At 44.1% G+C, this 18,465-nt stretch overlaps 1 protein-coding gene across 2 annotated transcripts in view; it reads right to left on the bottom strand.

Moving 5' to 3' along the window:
• The window catches only part of KCNH8 (potassium voltage-gated channel subfamily H member 8), a 672,749-nt gene that overhangs the window by 395,222 nt on the left and 259,062 nt on the right, over nt 1-18,465 (bottom strand). For both annotated transcript variants that reach the window (XM_075586916.1, XM_075586915.1), the window contains exon 3: nt 14,630-14,761. In XM_075586916.1, the coding sequence (XP_075443031.1) occupies nt 14,630-14,761 (132 nt within the window). The remainder of the gene's footprint in view (nt 1-14,629; nt 14,762-18,465) is intronic.

The following is an 18,465-nucleotide window of genomic DNA, read 5'->3' as shown; positions in this document are numbered from 1 at the left end:
ACACACACACACACACACACAGTGACATTGACACACACACACACACACACACACACACACACACACACACACACAGTGACATTGACACACACACACACACACACACACACACACACACACACACACACACACAGTGACATTGACACACACACACACACAGTGACAGATACACACACACACACACACACACACAATAAGCCCACCTCTGTAAACACACACACACACACACACACAGTGACATTGACACACACACACACACACACACACACACACACACACACACACACACACACACACACACACACACAGTGACATTGACACACACACACACACACACACACACACACACACACACACACAGTGACATTGACACACACACACACAGTGACAGATACACACACACACCCACACACACCCACCCACCCACACACACACACACACAATAAGCCCACCTCTGCAAACAGACACAATATTAAGGCCTCTCCCCCCTTGGGGTGGGTAAGGGGCCTGGGAGGGGGTATGTGGGTTACCTGGGGCCTGGGGATGGGCAGCTGGAGCAGCATGGCCAGTGCAGCCGTTAGTGACAGGCCCGCGGAGCCTAAAGGGAGGGACAGGGGGGCGGAGCCTAATGAGCCCAGCATTACTGGAGGAGAGAAGGGAGGGGGGCGGTGCTGTAGGAAGAGGCGGGCCAAAAAAAAATCTTGGCAGAGTGACAGCACGGGCAGCCAATCAGGAGAGGGGGAGTTTTAAAAAAAAAAAAATATTTTTTTTTTTTTTTAAACCATTCTTGCAGGCTTCCCGGGGGCCGGACCAAATGACTTCGGGGGCCTTATACGGCCCGCGGGCCGGAGGTTCCCCACCCCTGTTTTAAAGGGTAGGGATTAGGGTAAAGGGTTAAGGTTTTTTTTTTTAGGTTAGTAGGTAGCATTAGTATTAGGGGTTAAGATTAGGGGATTTTGCAGTAACTGGTAAGGTTATGGGTAAAGCAGCCGGCGTCGAGGTGTCCTTGCGGTGAGGTGAATGGGGGCTAAACACCGGCAGCGACAAAACGGCTCTGACCAAATGTCCTACAGCCCTTTCCCCATGCTTTGGCTTGATGTTAGAGTTGGCATAACAATTTAGTAGATTTAAAGTAGATTTATAACTGTACCTGCTAATGTTAGTATCTGGAGTACCCATACTGCTAGAAGCAGCTTGTTCTGAATAGACCTAGATGGCGCTGCTGGCCTAAGCAGCATTCTAGAAACTGCCATTCTAATCTGCCTACTGTATGTGAGCTAGTTCTGCTGCATATACTACAAATCACAACATATACTCCTCCTGTTTAATAGTTATATGTTGTATAGTAAGGTATGCTGCCTTTTTTGAGGTTAAGATTTCATTGCATCAATCGCTACTACCAGGGTCATGCACATGATGAGGATGACAAATTATGTGGCATTGACTACTTTTGCATAACAGTATGTGCTGTGTCTGTAGCAGACAATGAGGGTGTTGGTGGTGCTTGACTTGTGTTTTTCTAACTTCGAAATAAAGAATATATAGTGATGCCAATTGTGCTTTCCAGAGTACTGCTAACAATAACTAGTACTGCAGCCAAAGCTGTCTGCTGCTCACAAAGTGATTGACTATCATCATCATGATCATCATCTTCACTGCTGCTACCACCAACACCATTAAGTTGTTGTAGCACCAAGCAGGACCGCCAACAGATGTTATGGGGCCCAGGTAAGGAGTTTCCACAGGGCCCCCCGTGTTTGTGGCCTTGTGAGAGCCCCCCTCTTTCTCTTACACTCCTCCCTTCTCACACACCACATCTAACCCCCTCTATTTCTCTCCCCTTTCTTACACTCCCCTTATCATTCTCTCCCTCCCTCCCATGTATTTCTCTCTTCCTCTATCTCTACTCCCTCCCTTTCTTACAACCCCATCTCTTCCCCTCCTGCTCAATCACTCCCCCTATCTGACTCACCCTCCCTCTCCCCGTCCTCACTCAATTCCCTCCTCCTCACATATTAACCACTCCCTCCCCCTGCTTACTCTCATTTACCACACTTCCTCTCTTCATTAACTCCCTTTACCCTCCTCACACAATAACCCCCTTCCCCTATTCATTAACCCCCTTTTATCTCCTCACACTTATTATCCCACATCCCCTCCTCTCATTCATAAATCCCCTTTCCTTCCTCACACTCATTGACCTCCCCTTTCCCTTCTCACCCACACATACTTAATAATCCCTTCTCCCCTCCTCACTCAACTACAGACACCGGAATCCACCCATGTGTACACACACTTACCTATCTTGGTGGTAAGCCCCCGGGCTAATGCCACAGTTGGGTCCGACTTGTGGGCAGGTCCAACGTCCAGCATGCATGCAGGGGTGGGGTTTAGTGAAGTTTTGGGCCACAGGGGGTGAGAGCTGGGGCCCAGCAGCCAACAGAGGTCTGGTAGCCGAAAGCAGATGTTGAGCCCGACCTGTTGCTGGGCCCATCTTCCAGCACTGGCTGGACACCCCACAGCCACTGAGTCTGGGATAATTGACCCGGCTTTCTCCCCCCTCCCTCCCCCCTGTTGGCAGCCCTGGCACCAAAGTTCACATCAGTAGCTCTCACACTACTAGTAATATCAGTGTAGCTTCCCTCCCCAGCTTGTGGTTGTTTATGTACCACATACACTATCAAAACTATGATCATCATCTATTTCCTTCATCACAACCTCAATGCCTCTCCTCTCTCCACCGCCTCAGAGTCTTGAAATAGAAGACCTAGAACCTGCACATTCATTATTCTCCTTCCAGCACATCTTGCTAATGATGTGAGACTCTAACTGTTATCTCACAGGTAGTTCTGCCATTTTGGTAAAACGTTTATTTCACTTACTGTACATTTATTTTCATTTGGCAGCTGCTGCTGAAGTTTCAGTATAACTGCATCAGTTTTTGAATAAGTAGTTACATGTCTTTTCTCTAGAGTCTCACTCAGACTAATTAATAACCTTTTTCGGCTTCCACCATAGCCATGGCCTCATCCACGGTTACGACCACCACCAACATGCCACCTTCCAAACCCCCTTCGTTGTTAATATAACTAGACACCATTGTATTGAGTGATCTACAGGTGTAACAGAGATTACTGCTGCCATTGATGTGATATTGTGTGTTAAATCCGGTGCAATATTTAACATGAAAATTGAAGCAGCTCTATTAAGACAAATAGTGTTATTTAAACCATTTTCTTTAAACATGTGCCCATTGTTGTATTAATTATGCAAGTGCATCTTTGCTCTGAATGCACAAATATGTCGCTATCTATTCTCTCCCGAAATTCACAAGTATATTATGGGTGTGCCATAATTATAGTCTCTTCATTAAGTATATTTAGCGAACTTAGAAATTTTCAAATTTGGAAAGCAAACAAATTGAATACACAATACCCATTGACTTTAAGGGGCTATTCTAGTAGCTTTGATGTTATCACTGCCAAATCAAATGTTTTGGCATGACCCTACCTCACGGTCTGACATTTGTGTTATCACAGCATTCAGATAATAGTTATCGCAAGTCAGAACCCGTGAGGAAGGAAAATGACAAACCACTCAGGATAGCAGTGCCCTTATCTCAGTCTTTTTCTAAGTTCTGTCCGTTCAATCTACCTGAAGTCTGTAAAAGCTGCACAGAGAGAGCTGCATCTCCCTACACAGCTCTTACAGGCGAACACACTGTTGTTATTTTATTTTAATAACACAGTAGTGAAGAAGGGGGTCTCCAGAGGTGAACTGCATTAATTTCAGCCTCGGGGACCCCCTGCTTATCGAGTTACAGGTATGGGTTGCCGCTATCCCCCTACATTGTTTAAATCTCCCACATCACGTGACTGGGAGATTTACATTTTGCGGGGTTTACAGCTTCATTACCTTGGGTAATGATGGGGTTAAAGTAGACTACCTGGTTTGTTGGGGGGTGGAGGGTTTAGGTGAAGAGGGTAGTTGCACCAGGGTGGATGGTCAGGCCTACCGGGAAGGTTGTGGGAGGAGTTAACCTCTTCATTACTTAAACGGTTACTAGTGCTAAGGTAATGAAGGGGTTAACCCGATACATCTACCCACCCAAAAAACCTAACCACCCACCCCGGGGCAGCTACCCCCTTCACCCACCCCTTCTACCTGTATAAATATTAAAAAAACAATAAAGACACCAATACTATCCAATCCTGTGGTTACCTATGCCCTCAATGGGAAAAAAGATAACCCCAATAGCAATGAATGGGCAACCTACTACCCACCCCCTCTACCCCCAACAACTCCCCCCTCCCAAACATATAGAGTACATTAATGGGCAAAATCCCTATTAACCAGATTTAGATAATAGTGCATTGGACCATTAAAAAAAATATATTACCCAGCCAGCATAAAGTAATTTAATGTTGTACTTACCCCTGCCAGGATGAAGGCCACCCTCATCCTCATCTCTGTCCTCCTCGTCTTCCGTGAGGAGCAACATTAAAAAAAAAAATGAGACTTCCGGTGACATCATCGTGGATGGCTGGCTAGGTGAGGAGCTCCAGACACCCTCCAAAGAAATTGACGAGAAAAAGCATTTTCCACTGCAAGAAAACGCCTAAAAATAACCACAATACAGCACCAGAGGCTGAGGAGATGGCAGGGAAACAAAAAAGAGCCCTAAACCCAGTAACAAACTTCTTCCCGCCCACGAGAAGGCACATGGAGCAGAGCTCCGAGAACCAAGATGGCGGTGAGGAGCCCGAGCACGCCGAGGGGAGCGCTCTGAAAGGGCAATTTGATCACGAACAACAGGGATTAGACAGAGATTTGTTTGAGTCCCTATTCCTCAAGATGAGGTTGGGGTTCCAGGAGGATCTAGAAACAGCCCTAGTAGGGATAAGATCGGACCTGGGAACCCTCTCTAAAAGAACAGATGAATTAGAGACCAAAATGGACAGGGCCCTCATTGCCCAGACAAAAGCCCAAGACGAGTTTGCCAACATTGGATATGTCATAAATGACTTAAAAAACGCCCTTGAAGACCTGGAAACAGGGAGCATAGGCAAAATATTCGCCTCAGAAAAATCCCAGAAACTGTGTCCCACGACTCCCTCCAGACCTACCTGCAAAAAGTGTTCCTGCAATTGGTCGCGGACCTGACGGAACTTGACATGCAAATGGACCGGGCGCACCGGGCCTTGGGACCCAAGCCAGCGGACCCAAATCATCACAGAGATGTAATTGTAAAAGTGCACGCTTACTCCACGAAAGAAAAAATTATGTCTGCCGCAAGAGGAGCGGGGGACATCCACGTGGAAGATAGCAACATCCAAATCTTCAGTGACCTATCCAGGGTCACCATCGCTAAAAGAAGAGAAATGAAGCCCCTCCCAACCCTCCTAAGAGATCGAGGAGTTAAATACAGGTGGGGCTTCCCCTTCAAGCTGGTGGTGCTGCGGAACGGCCGCCACTTTACTATCTCTGACCCTGAGGATACCCAAGATTTTGTGAAAGCCCTTGGTCTGTCTCCCCCGCGTGAGGACGACCGACCACCCCATGCCACTGCTAGATCCGCCCCCCCAGATGCTCCTGGGGCGTGGGAGCATAGAGCTAGCCAGAAGCCCCACTGATTGTCCACAGGACCCCCTCCAGTGCTGAGGTCGAAGCCCGTGTTTCTTCGCGCCTAGCAGCCCTCCCTGCCTTCTCTGCCAACCTGCTGTCCCAGATACCAGGCAATCTCTCAAGTTTCCAGAGATCCCTGCCCTGAAAGCTACATTCAAGGATCAGATCACAGGTCAAATACCCCCTTCGCTTCACCCATTTCTCCCCCCTCCTGCGCCCGACCTGGTTGCCCCGTCGCTACTCAGCTGCCGAGAATACCCTTCACTTACCCACCAAGTCCCAGCTCTCCTCCCCTCTGCCCGAGTATTTCCCGGGCCCTCCCCGATGTACAACAGCCCCGCCGCACCTCGCCGCGGCTCCTGACCCTATCACCGCCCTGCTGCACGGAAGAGCCTCTACTCACCAGTCAAGACCCAGCTCTCTCCGGAGGAATTCCCGATCCGGTAGCAGTTGTGCTGGTAGCGGCTCCAAATTGGGTCCCACCGGCTGTTGCTCCGCCATAGGGCTGCGGAGGGGTGGGGGGGCGGTGCGGTGTGATGTTCGCCATGAGAGGCGTGCCTCCTCAGTTCCCCACAGACAGGAGGATTTACCATCCAAGCCTGGGGTCCGTTGAGAGTTGGGGTGGGGCCCCGACGCCCCGGCCTTTTATGGGCCCCCCTCCTCCCGATTTTGGGCACCCCCCAAGACATTGTCCGGTCAGCTTTCCCTTCAACAAATGGAACTTCAGAGAGCAGGTTGTATATCCCCAGCTTATTTTGCTCTTGTCACTTATTCCACCAAATGTTATACACCTACTCTCACAAATGATAATGAGGTCCTTATGATCTCTTGGCTTAACTCACCAAAGACTAGAAATGTTATGAGTGGGCATACACCCCCCCCCCGGTGTGATGTAAATGAATCTAAATATCTGCAAGTGTCTCACAATTGTCCCGAGGTATTATATCTGGCCCCGGGTCCCCCTCCCTCCCTCCCCTCCTCCCTCTCCCCTCCCTCCCCCTCCTCCCTCCCCCTCTCCCTCCCCCTCCTCCCTCCCCTCCTCCCTCCCCCCCTCCCCCCCTCCCTCCCCCTCCCTCTCCTCCTCCCTCTCCCCCTCTCTCCCCCGTCCATCCCTCCCTCCCCCCCTCCCCCCTCCCTCCTCCCCCCCCTCCTCCCTCCATCCCTCCTTCCCCCCCCTCCTCCCTCCATCCCTCCTCCCCCCATCCTCCCTCCCTTCCCCTCTTCCCTCCCTTCCCCTCCTTCCCCCCTCCTCTCCCCCCCTCTCACCCCCCCCTTTCATCCCCCCTCCTCCCCCCTTCCCTCTCTTCCCCCCACTTTCCCCCCCCCTTCCCCTCCCCCTCCCCCCCTCCTATCACGGAGCTCTAGAGGCACAAGTTGTAAGGGCTATCTCTACACTGTAATATCATTAAGGAATTCTGCCCAGATAATGTAGACATACAACTTATGTAGAAAGAACCCTCAAGTGCTACGTCAAGGTCTAAAGATTATAAGAAAACTGTACTCGAACAATGCAAATATAAGTTTAATACGCTCTCAAGGGCAGAAGGAGCACTCTTTGGGACTCCCCCCCGTCCTATCTTTCACCATCTCTCAGCCCAGATCCAAGTTACACAACCCTGCACACTCCATAGACTGCCAAATGGTATACATAGAATTAGGGAAAGTTTTGCCACTACTGACATTTTACAAGTGGTTATAGTACTGTTACATGGAGGTGTTTGGCCCTATCCCCTGTCCCCCTCCAAGGCTTCCTTCTCACCTCCCTCCCCATTTCTACTGGGCTCTTGCCCTATCTCTATAAATAAGACCCGTTCCGGGGTGCCTTCCTACCACCCTACCCCACCTTTCAATTGGGCTCTTGACATAGGAAATCCAAGAGCATCGGAGCCTGGAGCTCTGAGAATGTCCCTCTCAGTACAATGTCTTCCATTAAACTAATTTCGCTCAACGTAAAAGGCCTCAACTCAGTAAAAAAGAGGAAACTAGTACTCCAGGACCTAAAAAAATCAAAGGGAGACATTGTGCTCATTCAAGAGACCCACTTTAACTCACTGACGCCGCCCAATACATTCAAAAGCGTATTCCCCAAGGCATACTTCGCATCTTCGCCAAGCAAAAAAAGAGGAGTAGCCATCCTAATCAGGACCGGCGTCCCATTTGTCCAACTAAGTCACTCTCTGACCCAGATGGTCGGTATCTGTTAATCCAGGGCACTCTATCAGGAACGCCAATCACGCTTGTTAACATATACGCCCCTAATGAGAACCAAATCCTCTTTCTAAAAAAACTTCTTGAGTCATTAGAGCAATAATCCCTCTCCTCCCTAATTATTGGTGGGGATTTTAATATGGTTGCCTCACACACACAAGACAAATCCACGCCCTCCATCCCCACCCTCTCGCCATCTACGCTTACTCCTTATGCCACTCAATCCCAAAAGAAGGCCAAAAAATTTAGGGACATCATGGAAGAGTACTCTCTGGTGGATATATGGAGGGCTCAGCACCAGGGTCAAAGGGACTACACCTTTTTCTCTATCCCTCATCAGTCCTACTGGAGAATCGATTATTTTTTAGGTACTAGAAATGTCTTCCAAGCAGCCTCCCAGTCAAACATAGGTTCCATCACCTGGTCCGACCACGCGCCGATCGATTTCACTCTCTCTCTACCCTTTGTTAAGAACACCCAGTACAAATGGAAGATTAACGATTCTCTTCTTAACTGCCCCGAAACAGAGCTAGCAATACGACAAAAACTGTCAATTTTTTTCCAAATTAATGCAGGCTCCATCTCAGCTCCAGATATCGTATGGGAGGCCCACAAAGCCTCCATTAGGGGAGATCTGATCTCAATTGCCTCCTATAAAAAGAAAACGAAACTCAAGCTTCAAAAATATTTAACAGATAAGATTTCTCAGCTGGAACAGCAGCACAAAATCGCGGGGTCCAAAAAAACGCTGAGACAATTAATCCTAGTCAGATCTGCCCTTAAACAAACACAACTTGAAGAGGTGGAGAGAGCACTGAGGTGGTCCAAATAAAAATATTTTGACAAAGGCAACAAAGCGGATAGGCTCTTGGCCATAAAGCTCAGAGGCATGCGAGTTAAATCCCAGATAGCCCGAATACAGACTAAAAAAGGACAGGTTTCTTACATAGAAAAAGCGATAGCACAGGAATTTGCAGATTTTTACTCCGATCTGTATAACCTACACCCCCCAGACCGAGACCCGGTTAGCCTCGAAAAAATAACGCAATACCTAGCGCAGTGTAACCTCCCCTTCCTATCTTCGGAGGAGGTTGAAAATTTGAACAAAAACATTTCCCAAGAGGAACTATCCAAAGCTATCGGATCTCTCAAATTAGCCAAAACACCGGGGCCGGATGTTTTTTCTAATTCCTATTACAAGATGTTCATGCCGACCCTCTCCCCCTACCTACTAGACATGTACAACTCCTTCCTCCAAGGAGAGCCGATCCCCGCCACAATCACGGTGGCAAATCTGGCCATAATCCATAAGGAGGTTAGAGATCCGCTTATGTGTGGTAACTATAGGCCAATCTAACTATTAAATACCGATCTCAAAATCTACAGCAAGATCTTGGCAAACAGGCTAAACCCAATCCTCCCTAAACACATACATGTAGATCAAGTAGGTTTTGTGTCTGGAAGACAGGCCTCCGACAATACCCGCAAAATTGTGGATAAAATTGACCACGTGCATCTCACCAGGGCCAAAGCAATGATTCTGAGCCTCGACGCAGAAAAAGCGTTCGACAGAATCAAGTGGTCTTTCCTAGGTCCTACACATACACACTACATGATGCAGCTTTGGATTAAGGTGTATGGTCTGAGGAGAGGACGTGTCTGTCCTGAAACGCCACGTGTTTGCATATACCTGCTCTGATGCTTTGACTACAAAGGGGACACCACACGCAAGAAAAAGGAGAGGAACAGAACAGACGAGAGACATCACATCAAAAAAAGAATAGCCCTGACGAGAATCGGAGACTGAATCTACAAGGAAAAGAAGCGAGGACGCAAAAGATACCTTGATGCGCAAGCATTTGCACAAGGCCGTGTGAGTGTTTATGTTATTTTAGATCCACACCATCCACTTTTCAGAGTCTCACACACTCGAATCAGATTGCATCATATTTTTTATTTTTTACTCCACCAGTGCTCCCCCATCCCCTTCTCTTTTTTTGCTTTCCTAGACCAAACAATGCTGAGGTTTGGCTTCTGTGGCCCTTTCCTGGAGGGGGTAAGAGCCCTCTACCAAAATCCAACATCGTATGTTAAACTATCAGGTGGCTTCTCAGACCCAATAACCATCAGGAATGAGACCAGGCAAGGTTGCCCGCTATCCCCATTATTATTCGCTTTAACAATTGAACCACCGGCGGCCAAAATTAGGGAACAAAAAGTATCAAGGGGATCCAAATTGCTGAAAAGAATACAAAATCTCCCTATTCGCCGATGATGTGATCCTGACCCTCGTGGACCCCATATCTCCCTCCCTAACCTTCAGAGGTTACTGACCCAATTTGGAACAGTCTCTGGCTATAAGGTTAACATGGATAAGTCAGAAGCCCTAAATATATCCCTTCCAGACCAGACGTGGAAACTCATACAATCTAACTACAAATACAAGTGGAGTTCCACCTGTATCAAATATCTTGGGGTTAAAATCTCAAACTCCTATAATTCCCTCTACCAATATAATTACCACCCATTATTTGATCAGATCAAAAAAGACTTGGAAGCTTGGAAAAAACACCAAATTTCCTGGTTTGGGAGAATAGTCTCTGTTAAAATGAACGCTCTCCCAAGATAACTGTATATTTTCCAAACCCTCCCCAGCCGGCCTTGAAGAATATCCAATCCCTTCTACTCCAATTCATATGGAACAACAAGAGACCTAAGGTCCCAAGATCAGTGATGCTCTCTTCAAGAGCGAGGGGGGGTGGGGGTCCCCGATATGGTCAGGTACTATCTCACGGCATAACTGAAGCAAGCTGTAGTTTGGAATTGCAACCCCGCCTCAGCCTGTTGGCTCGCAATTGAGTCACACTACGCACGCCCCTATTCTCTTCAAGTGTCATTATGGTCCCCAGGAGGAAGGGGTGGAGGACCACAGAGGTTCGACCTTGGGGCAATGAGATGCATGTGGGACACTTGGCTTAAAAGTAAAGGGAAGTATGGTCTGCTAGCCTTCCCCTCTCAGCTCACCCCTATCTTTGGGAACCCTAACTTCCCGCCAGGTTGCTCTCAAAGAAATTTGACCAGTTCCAAGGTCTTACTATTAGGATGGTTGCCGATCTGCTGCAGAAGGGAGAGATCTTATCCTTTCAGGAACTAAAGGACAAACACCAGACCCAAGACCTGCATCTGTTTAAGTACCTACAAATCAAACACTTCCTCCTTTCACTTTCCCAAAACTCCAAATTCCCCAAACTAACAAGGTTTGGGTCCTTATGCACTACAAACTCCTACCAGAGGGGTCTAATTTCTGAGATATATAAGGGGATGGAGCCAACATCTGACCCACCGGCCCACCGTTACATGCAAAAATGGTCCTAGGAACTCGACCTTCCAATAAACCTGGAGGACTGGGAGGATGTCTGGGAGCAAGCTGCCAAAACATCAATTTACACAACAATAAAAGAAAATATCTACAAAATTATATTCCAGTGGTACCTGACCCAGGCTAGGCTGAGCCAGGTCTACCCCGGTACGCCAGACCTGTGCTGGAGGGGATGTGGTCAAAAGGGGGACATGGCCCAAATTTGGTGGTCATGTCCAGAGATTCAGAGGTACTGGACCATGATCCACACACTAATCTGCGAGACCTCGGGGCTCTCCCTTCCCCTAGATCCCCTGACCTATGTGCTGAGCAAACCGATTGAAGACCTGCTCCCACCATTATCCAGGCTGATTACGGCCATGCTGACAGCGGCCAGATGCTCGATCGCGGCAGCATGGAAACAGATCAACGCCCCTTCGAGAAACACAGTAATTAGAAGGATCAATGAGGTCATGACCATGGAGAAGCTCATGCCATGCTTCAAAAAAAATGCCATAGTTTTGGAACACAGGGAACCCTTGGATAGAGAGATAAGGCCATAAAGCCGCGGGCCCCCAGGGTGCCTAAACACCACATGGTCGCGTCGTGTTATAATGTCATGGGCTCATGACATTACTGTATATATACCTGTTTGTGAACGTTACCAATAAAAAGATTGATACAAATTAAAAAAAAAAAAATAACTACTGGCCACTAACCCTTTAATTACCTTAGTGGTTTTTAGCCGCAATAGTAATTAAGGGATTACCCCCCCCCTGGTGACCACCCAGGAGCCCTAGCCCCCTCACTGGTGCAACTAACCCCACCCCCTCTACCCCCATCACTACACATACAAATGGGTAAGGGAACTATTAGCCAAAAATGGCTAAATATTTTGCAAAAGAAAAGAAATACAGAATAAAATAACACTGACATAACAGTACAATACATTACACTTGCCAATAAACCCATTGCCAATGAGTGGGCAACATAAACAAAAAAACAAGAACCAAATAAAATACATAACAATTAAATAAAAACAAGCACTTGCCATTAAACCCATTGATTGTCACTGTGGCAAAACATGCCCACAATATTGGCATGGATTGCCACAATGACAATGAATGGGAAACCTAAAGAAAAAGAAACAAAAAACTAACAAAACATACAATACATTACAATGAAATAAAAACAAGCATTTGCCAAAAAATGCATCACTTGTCACTGTGATTATCTTTACCCTGAAAGGGGCATAGATAAACACATTGCCAGTCAATGGTATACACAATTAAATAAAATACAATCAATGTGTTTCTTACCTTTGCTGGGATAAACATTCACCCTTCCTCCATCTACTGCACCAACTCTTGACCAGCGACGCAATGATCCTTATCACCATGATGCGCAGAAGTCCATGATCCTCTGTTGATTGAAGAGGAGGCTGGGGTGAGTAGTCTTCTTTCTTTTCTTCTTTCTTCTCTCCTTTGTAATCCAACTCCTCCAAACTTTGTAAAAACTCCTCTTGCAACCCTCCCGGTAGGCATAAACACCCACCACGGGCCAACTACCACCTTCACTCAGCCCCAATAAACTGGGCATTGGTATTTAACTCCTTCATTACCTTAGCAGTTAGCCGCTAATGTAATTAAGCTGCCCGTAATTGTATTTTTATTAAATAGGATGGAAGCAGGGGTCTTGGAAGCTGATATTAATATGTGTCAGCTCTGGAGACACCCAGCTTAAATCCGATGTACTGTAGTAAGAATACATTTTTTCTTTAGTCCCATCTTGCCACCCTTCAGATGAGAACCTGCAAATTGCTTGCGAGTTGCTGTCGTGATGTGAATTTCGGAGCTACTAGAATAGCTCAATTTGCCCAAAAATGTGAGTTTGAGCACTTCAAGTGAGTTTAGCATGTTATTGGAGCTTTCTGAATAACTACACGTGCAAACTCGCTCAAGAAGTGCCCAAAACTGTCGATAACGCACGTATTGAAGCTACTAGAATATGGCCTTAAGCTTTAATCCAACTTGTTGTACACTCTTGTATCGAAACAATACATCTATATGAGTGAAATGCACAAAGTTCAATTTAGCATGTCCAACGCTTGCACATCTCTAATTGCCACTATTGTTTTTACATATCCAATTGTATAGCCATTATTTAATTGCAATTAGCTTTTACTTTACCAAACATATGTTGTGCCTATATTTTTTTTTATAGGAGTAATGTTTTAGTTTCGCCTATTTAGAGATATATATTTACCTTAAGATATTTTACTATTCACTGTTGTTAAAAAATTCTGGCACTTTTACAGTAGTGTATTAGTAAAACAAAGAAAGCGTGAATGGTAGGTTTTCTGCAGTGATGGACTCTGCAGCAGAAAGTCAAACATTACACCCATTTTTCTTGTAGAAAAATAAATATTGTTGTATTCTGTATTTCTCAAAACAATACCCTGCTTTCACCCTATCACTTTTTGTTCAACAATATAATATGTGAAAAAATTACAAATACATTTAAAATGTAATGATGGAAGTAGTGATTCCTCTGTTTGTGAAGATGGTGAGCAGGGAGATTAATCAAAGTGCTGCTTGTATTATCAGAAATAAGAGGATAGACATACACACGTACACAACTGTTCTGGCTTCCCACATGTGATATTTTACTGGTTTGTATAATAACCCATGTGCTGAGAATGAGGAATTTGTTTGTGTTTATAAAATACAAATACTACTTACTGTATGAGCACATGCATATATCTCAAACAGATCCATAAACCTGCCTTTCCCAAAAATCACTCAGCATGCCATGCTTCCACTCCAGCCAGGGATTCTGCGTAATGTCATGCAAATGAGCACTCACAGTGTGAATTTTTATATTTAACACCTCTCTTGTTTCCATTGTGTAAAATATACATGTACTGCATCAGTAACCTTTCACACTTCACTTCATGTTGAAGTAGCATGATTACAGACCTATATTTGTATGTTATATTTGATTGTCATTACCCAGTTACTGTAGGTGTTCACCTATGATGAATGCTTTATAAAGAATCAGAAAGTTATATGTTGAGCATTGAGCAATACGATTAACTGTAGAAGGAGTTACTGTATATAATGGGTAAATTTATGGGATGCATTCATTTTAGCGTGACATTTTGTGTCTATATATTTAATGTCTGATACTGCATTCCCATGTAGTCCAATGGTCCCTCCAGTTGGGCACCAAAAGATGGATAGACACAGAAAGTACTGGTATAGTGTATACAAAAAGGTGGCGTATTAATTACATTTTAGATATACTTTGAATTTATAGCATCTGCTTGATACATAATTGTCACCACTTTCCTTTTCTCATGATTAAAATAAATTTACATAACTCTTTGCAGATAAATGGGTTGTATAGATAATGTTACATTTGTAAACTGTTACAAACCTTCTTTTTTATCTTCTTGTGCAATCTTCACTTTTGTGTCTGTAATGTCCTTAAATGAAGCCAGAAAGAGGACCACATCTCCCTTTTCATTCTTTATAGGAACAATATCCAAGAGACACCAGAAAGAAGTACCTAAAAGTGCAAAAAACATATTTAATGCAAACATAAGGGTGTAACAAAAAAAGTACAGATCAAAAGTCTTACAGCTGCAACTAATATAATTTCAACCAAATCTTATTGGAAGGGTCAATAGTCGAGAAACCACAGCTGTTCAGCTCATGTAAATCTTCTTGCCTCATCGGATGTAGCTTAGCAGTGCTCCTTTATGTGGAAGTAAAGCATTGATTTAAATGCAAAATGTATATACTGGGATCATTAACATGGTTTAATGAAGCTGCTTATTTATTCTAAATCACAGTTTTCCTTTGAACTTCTTATTGATCCTAGAACTTCTAATTTTAATGGAATATTTCTGCATGTTAAATCTAAAGTTTGCTATTTACTGTGAAACATCTTCCTTTAGATTAATCATCAAGGTTGTTTCTTCATCATCATCCTACTGCAGAAGACCTAATGTCCAGTGTACTCATTTTACTAATTCAAAGCACTGGAACTCATCTGAGTCTAATTTTAAGTATCAGTTCTTGCACTATGTAACACACTGTTAAAAACGTACAAGTTAAAATACATTAGCATTTGAACTATTTTATATCCATTTTTAACTATTTACCTTTTGTGAAATTCCCGAAATAATTAGCAGGCGCAATGCTGTACATTTGTAACAAAATACAAACTTAACCTTGATGCACCAAAACCAAAATACTGTAATATAACATGTAAAGATTTATTCCCATGTCACAGGAACTTCCCTATCTTTATTGTACAAGCCAATTAATACAGCACGGTTATGATTTAAAGCAATTTCTGTCAAAGGAGGAATCCAAAATTAAATTGTGCAGATTTGCATTGAAATACAAACCTACATTCCAGCAGCTTTTTGTATTTAGAAGTAAAAACATGTTTTGGGAGCCTTAATTAGACATACTGTATGAATGGATTTTGCAACATTTTAGTCTTTCCTATAATAATCTTGACAAAGGTCCAAGGTTGGACTAAAACGTTGATCCTCAATACATTTTGTTGATATTTTCCTAAGATCACTGGAGTACCATTGCATTTTTGTATTTTGTGTTACATGAGTTTTCCTGGAGTGGTCACTTGACAGGGTGTGCACCCATAGCGGATTTCTCTACTGTACCATGTGTGATCCTCTTCCTGAACATGAACTATAATAATAATGGACTGCATCAACATTACTGTAGAAAGTATTCATTATTCAACATTTTACCATAGTAATAAAAGTAAATAGTTAATTGTAAGGATTGGCACATTATCGGATTCAGATGTTGGGGGTCTGGATTTCCAGAAACAGAATGGTCGAAGACTCTCGGTTTGGTTTAAACCAGACTGAGATATCATATCCAGAATCTGAATCTGGGACAGAAATGATAAATCTCTGCTACAAATTGGAATTCAGGTCTCTCTTCACACTCCAGACCCGTGTCTTGGGGCTGGTTCAACGGCCATGAGTTGGGAGGGGAGAGGGAACCTCCCCCTTCAAATACTGCCCCCCAAAATTCACTTCCCATGGGCCACTACATCCTCTGGTGCAGCTGTGGCGACAGTAGGTGTTACTGCAGCTCTGTCTGAGGTTTCCTGTGTATGGTGATGGCTCTGCCTCTGCTGATTGGATCCCTACAGTATGTTGGTGTCAGGGCCAGAAGCACACATGAAGCATTGGATTTGCAGTTAACCCATGCAAACCCTAGATTGACTGGAGAAGGAGAGGAATTCTACTCCTCCATATCACACCCCCCCCCCCATGCCACTACAATATCTCCCTCCCATGTCACTTTCTCCCCCCCATATCACTCTTTCTCCCCATTAAACCCCTCCTCATATCACCCCCATGTCACCCACTCTCTCCCCCAACATCATTCATGTGCATACACACACATCCTTTATATCTATATATAAAAATGTGTCCCAAAAGTTCAGATTTTAAAAAAATTAATTAAAAAATCCAATACTTTTTCAAAAGTCAAAACAAAATTTAAAACAAAAACAATTTGTGTTTTTGCAAAAACACCAACACGTTTTAGAACCAAAACCAATACAAAAATAAAATAACCTGTGAAAATAACCATCCTTATTTAATAGGACATTTTAAATCATGGCAATATGTTGATTAGCATAATTATGCAACTGTACAGTATGACAGACTGAAATTTGAATATTACAGATACAAAAAGATTAGACTGTAATTCTCTTTATGGATTATTTTCCGATTTGACATGGGTTAACCTCCTTTTGCTCTTTGTTTTTGTAAAATGTTTCCAATAATCATATTTTTGTTGCATCTCTTCTGTATGTGTGCATGAAAGGGCTTTACTGCAGACTTCCCTGGCATTGAAAGGCTTCATTTCGTGTTCCTTCTCCCCGCCTGTTTTTTTTTTTATTGTTTATTTTTTTTATTTTACCTGCCCTTTGAATTTTACTCTTTCTCTTATTTTCCATTATGCATTCTCACTCCTAATTCTGCCCACTCTTTCTGAACTATTTTCCTCGCCCAGTCTTTGCTTCCTCTCTTACTTTATCCAGTCTCTGCTTCCATTTCCAACTGTCCAGTTTCTAATAGCAGAAATATGTTTATTCAATTAAGTCTTGTTAATTGGTGCCTCTTAACATTGTTGATTGAGTATTGTGGAATAATTTATAAAAACAGTTTTTTGGATATGTTTGTAAGCAATACACAGTAAAATAATATTTTTTTTGTGTGTTTTCCCCTATCATCTGCTTTTTCTGTTATACTGTACTGCATATAATATTTGGACCTGTCATTATACACATTGAGGAAGAAAGCTTTTAAAAGTGACCCAATGACTTGATTTAAATGTACATTGCATATTGCATCTTACAGTAAGTCCCTGCAGTGTAAGGAAGTTCCTGGTTGCGATGGAAGTTTCTTCTCATTTCAATATGTGATTGGTGAAATGCATGGGGGAACGGCATCTTGAAGTATGGGTCACCTCACCACATTACTAGACGCAGCTAAAACTGTATGTCTTTGATCTGACTAAGTCAGGGGTCTGCAACCTTTCAAGGAAGAAGAGACATTAAAAAAAAAAGTTCTTTGACCAAAATATTTCGAGATCCGCAACACATGCATGAATATGATTACATCCCCACAAACACATACTGTACATTATACATACATATACAGTACACACGCACACACACACAATGTATCTCACAATAATAAATCACTCTATTTTTTTCTATTGTTATTCTGTGCAAAACTGTTTGTCATTTCCACCCTTGGGCAAAAAATGCAAAATATACTTGGTCCTGTGTATTTATTTACTTCCCCTCCTCTCTCCCACCTCCTCTTTCACTCTCCCCCTTCCTCTTCTCACTCCTCTCTCTTACTCCTCTCTCTCAATCCCCCCCGTCACACACAATTCTTCCTCCCTTCCCCACACTCAATTCTCACAACCCTCCACCCACACAATTCAACACAATCCCTCACTGACACATACACAGTTTTCTTTTTATCTTTTCATGTATATATACCATTGAGGATCCATGCCGCAGGACATATGAGGGGCTCTGCTTCTTCCTCACAGTCTGTAAGGATCAGCATGAGGCAGCATAGACTCTACCTCCAACAGAAGATACTACTTCCATGTAGCTCAAGCTGTATAGGCTGGTTACTATGAGAGAGCAAAAAGCAGGTATCCAGGCACATGGGCTTAAGCAGATATAACAATTTATTG

Source organism: Ascaphus truei, chromosome 2 (genome assembly GCF_040206685.1).
Source record: "Ascaphus truei isolate aAscTru1 chromosome 2, aAscTru1.hap1, whole genome shotgun sequence".
NCBI classification, from domain to species: domain Eukaryota; kingdom Metazoa; phylum Chordata; class Amphibia; order Anura; family Ascaphidae; genus Ascaphus; species Ascaphus truei.
This window is presented reverse-complemented; position numbering and strand designations above follow the sequence as displayed.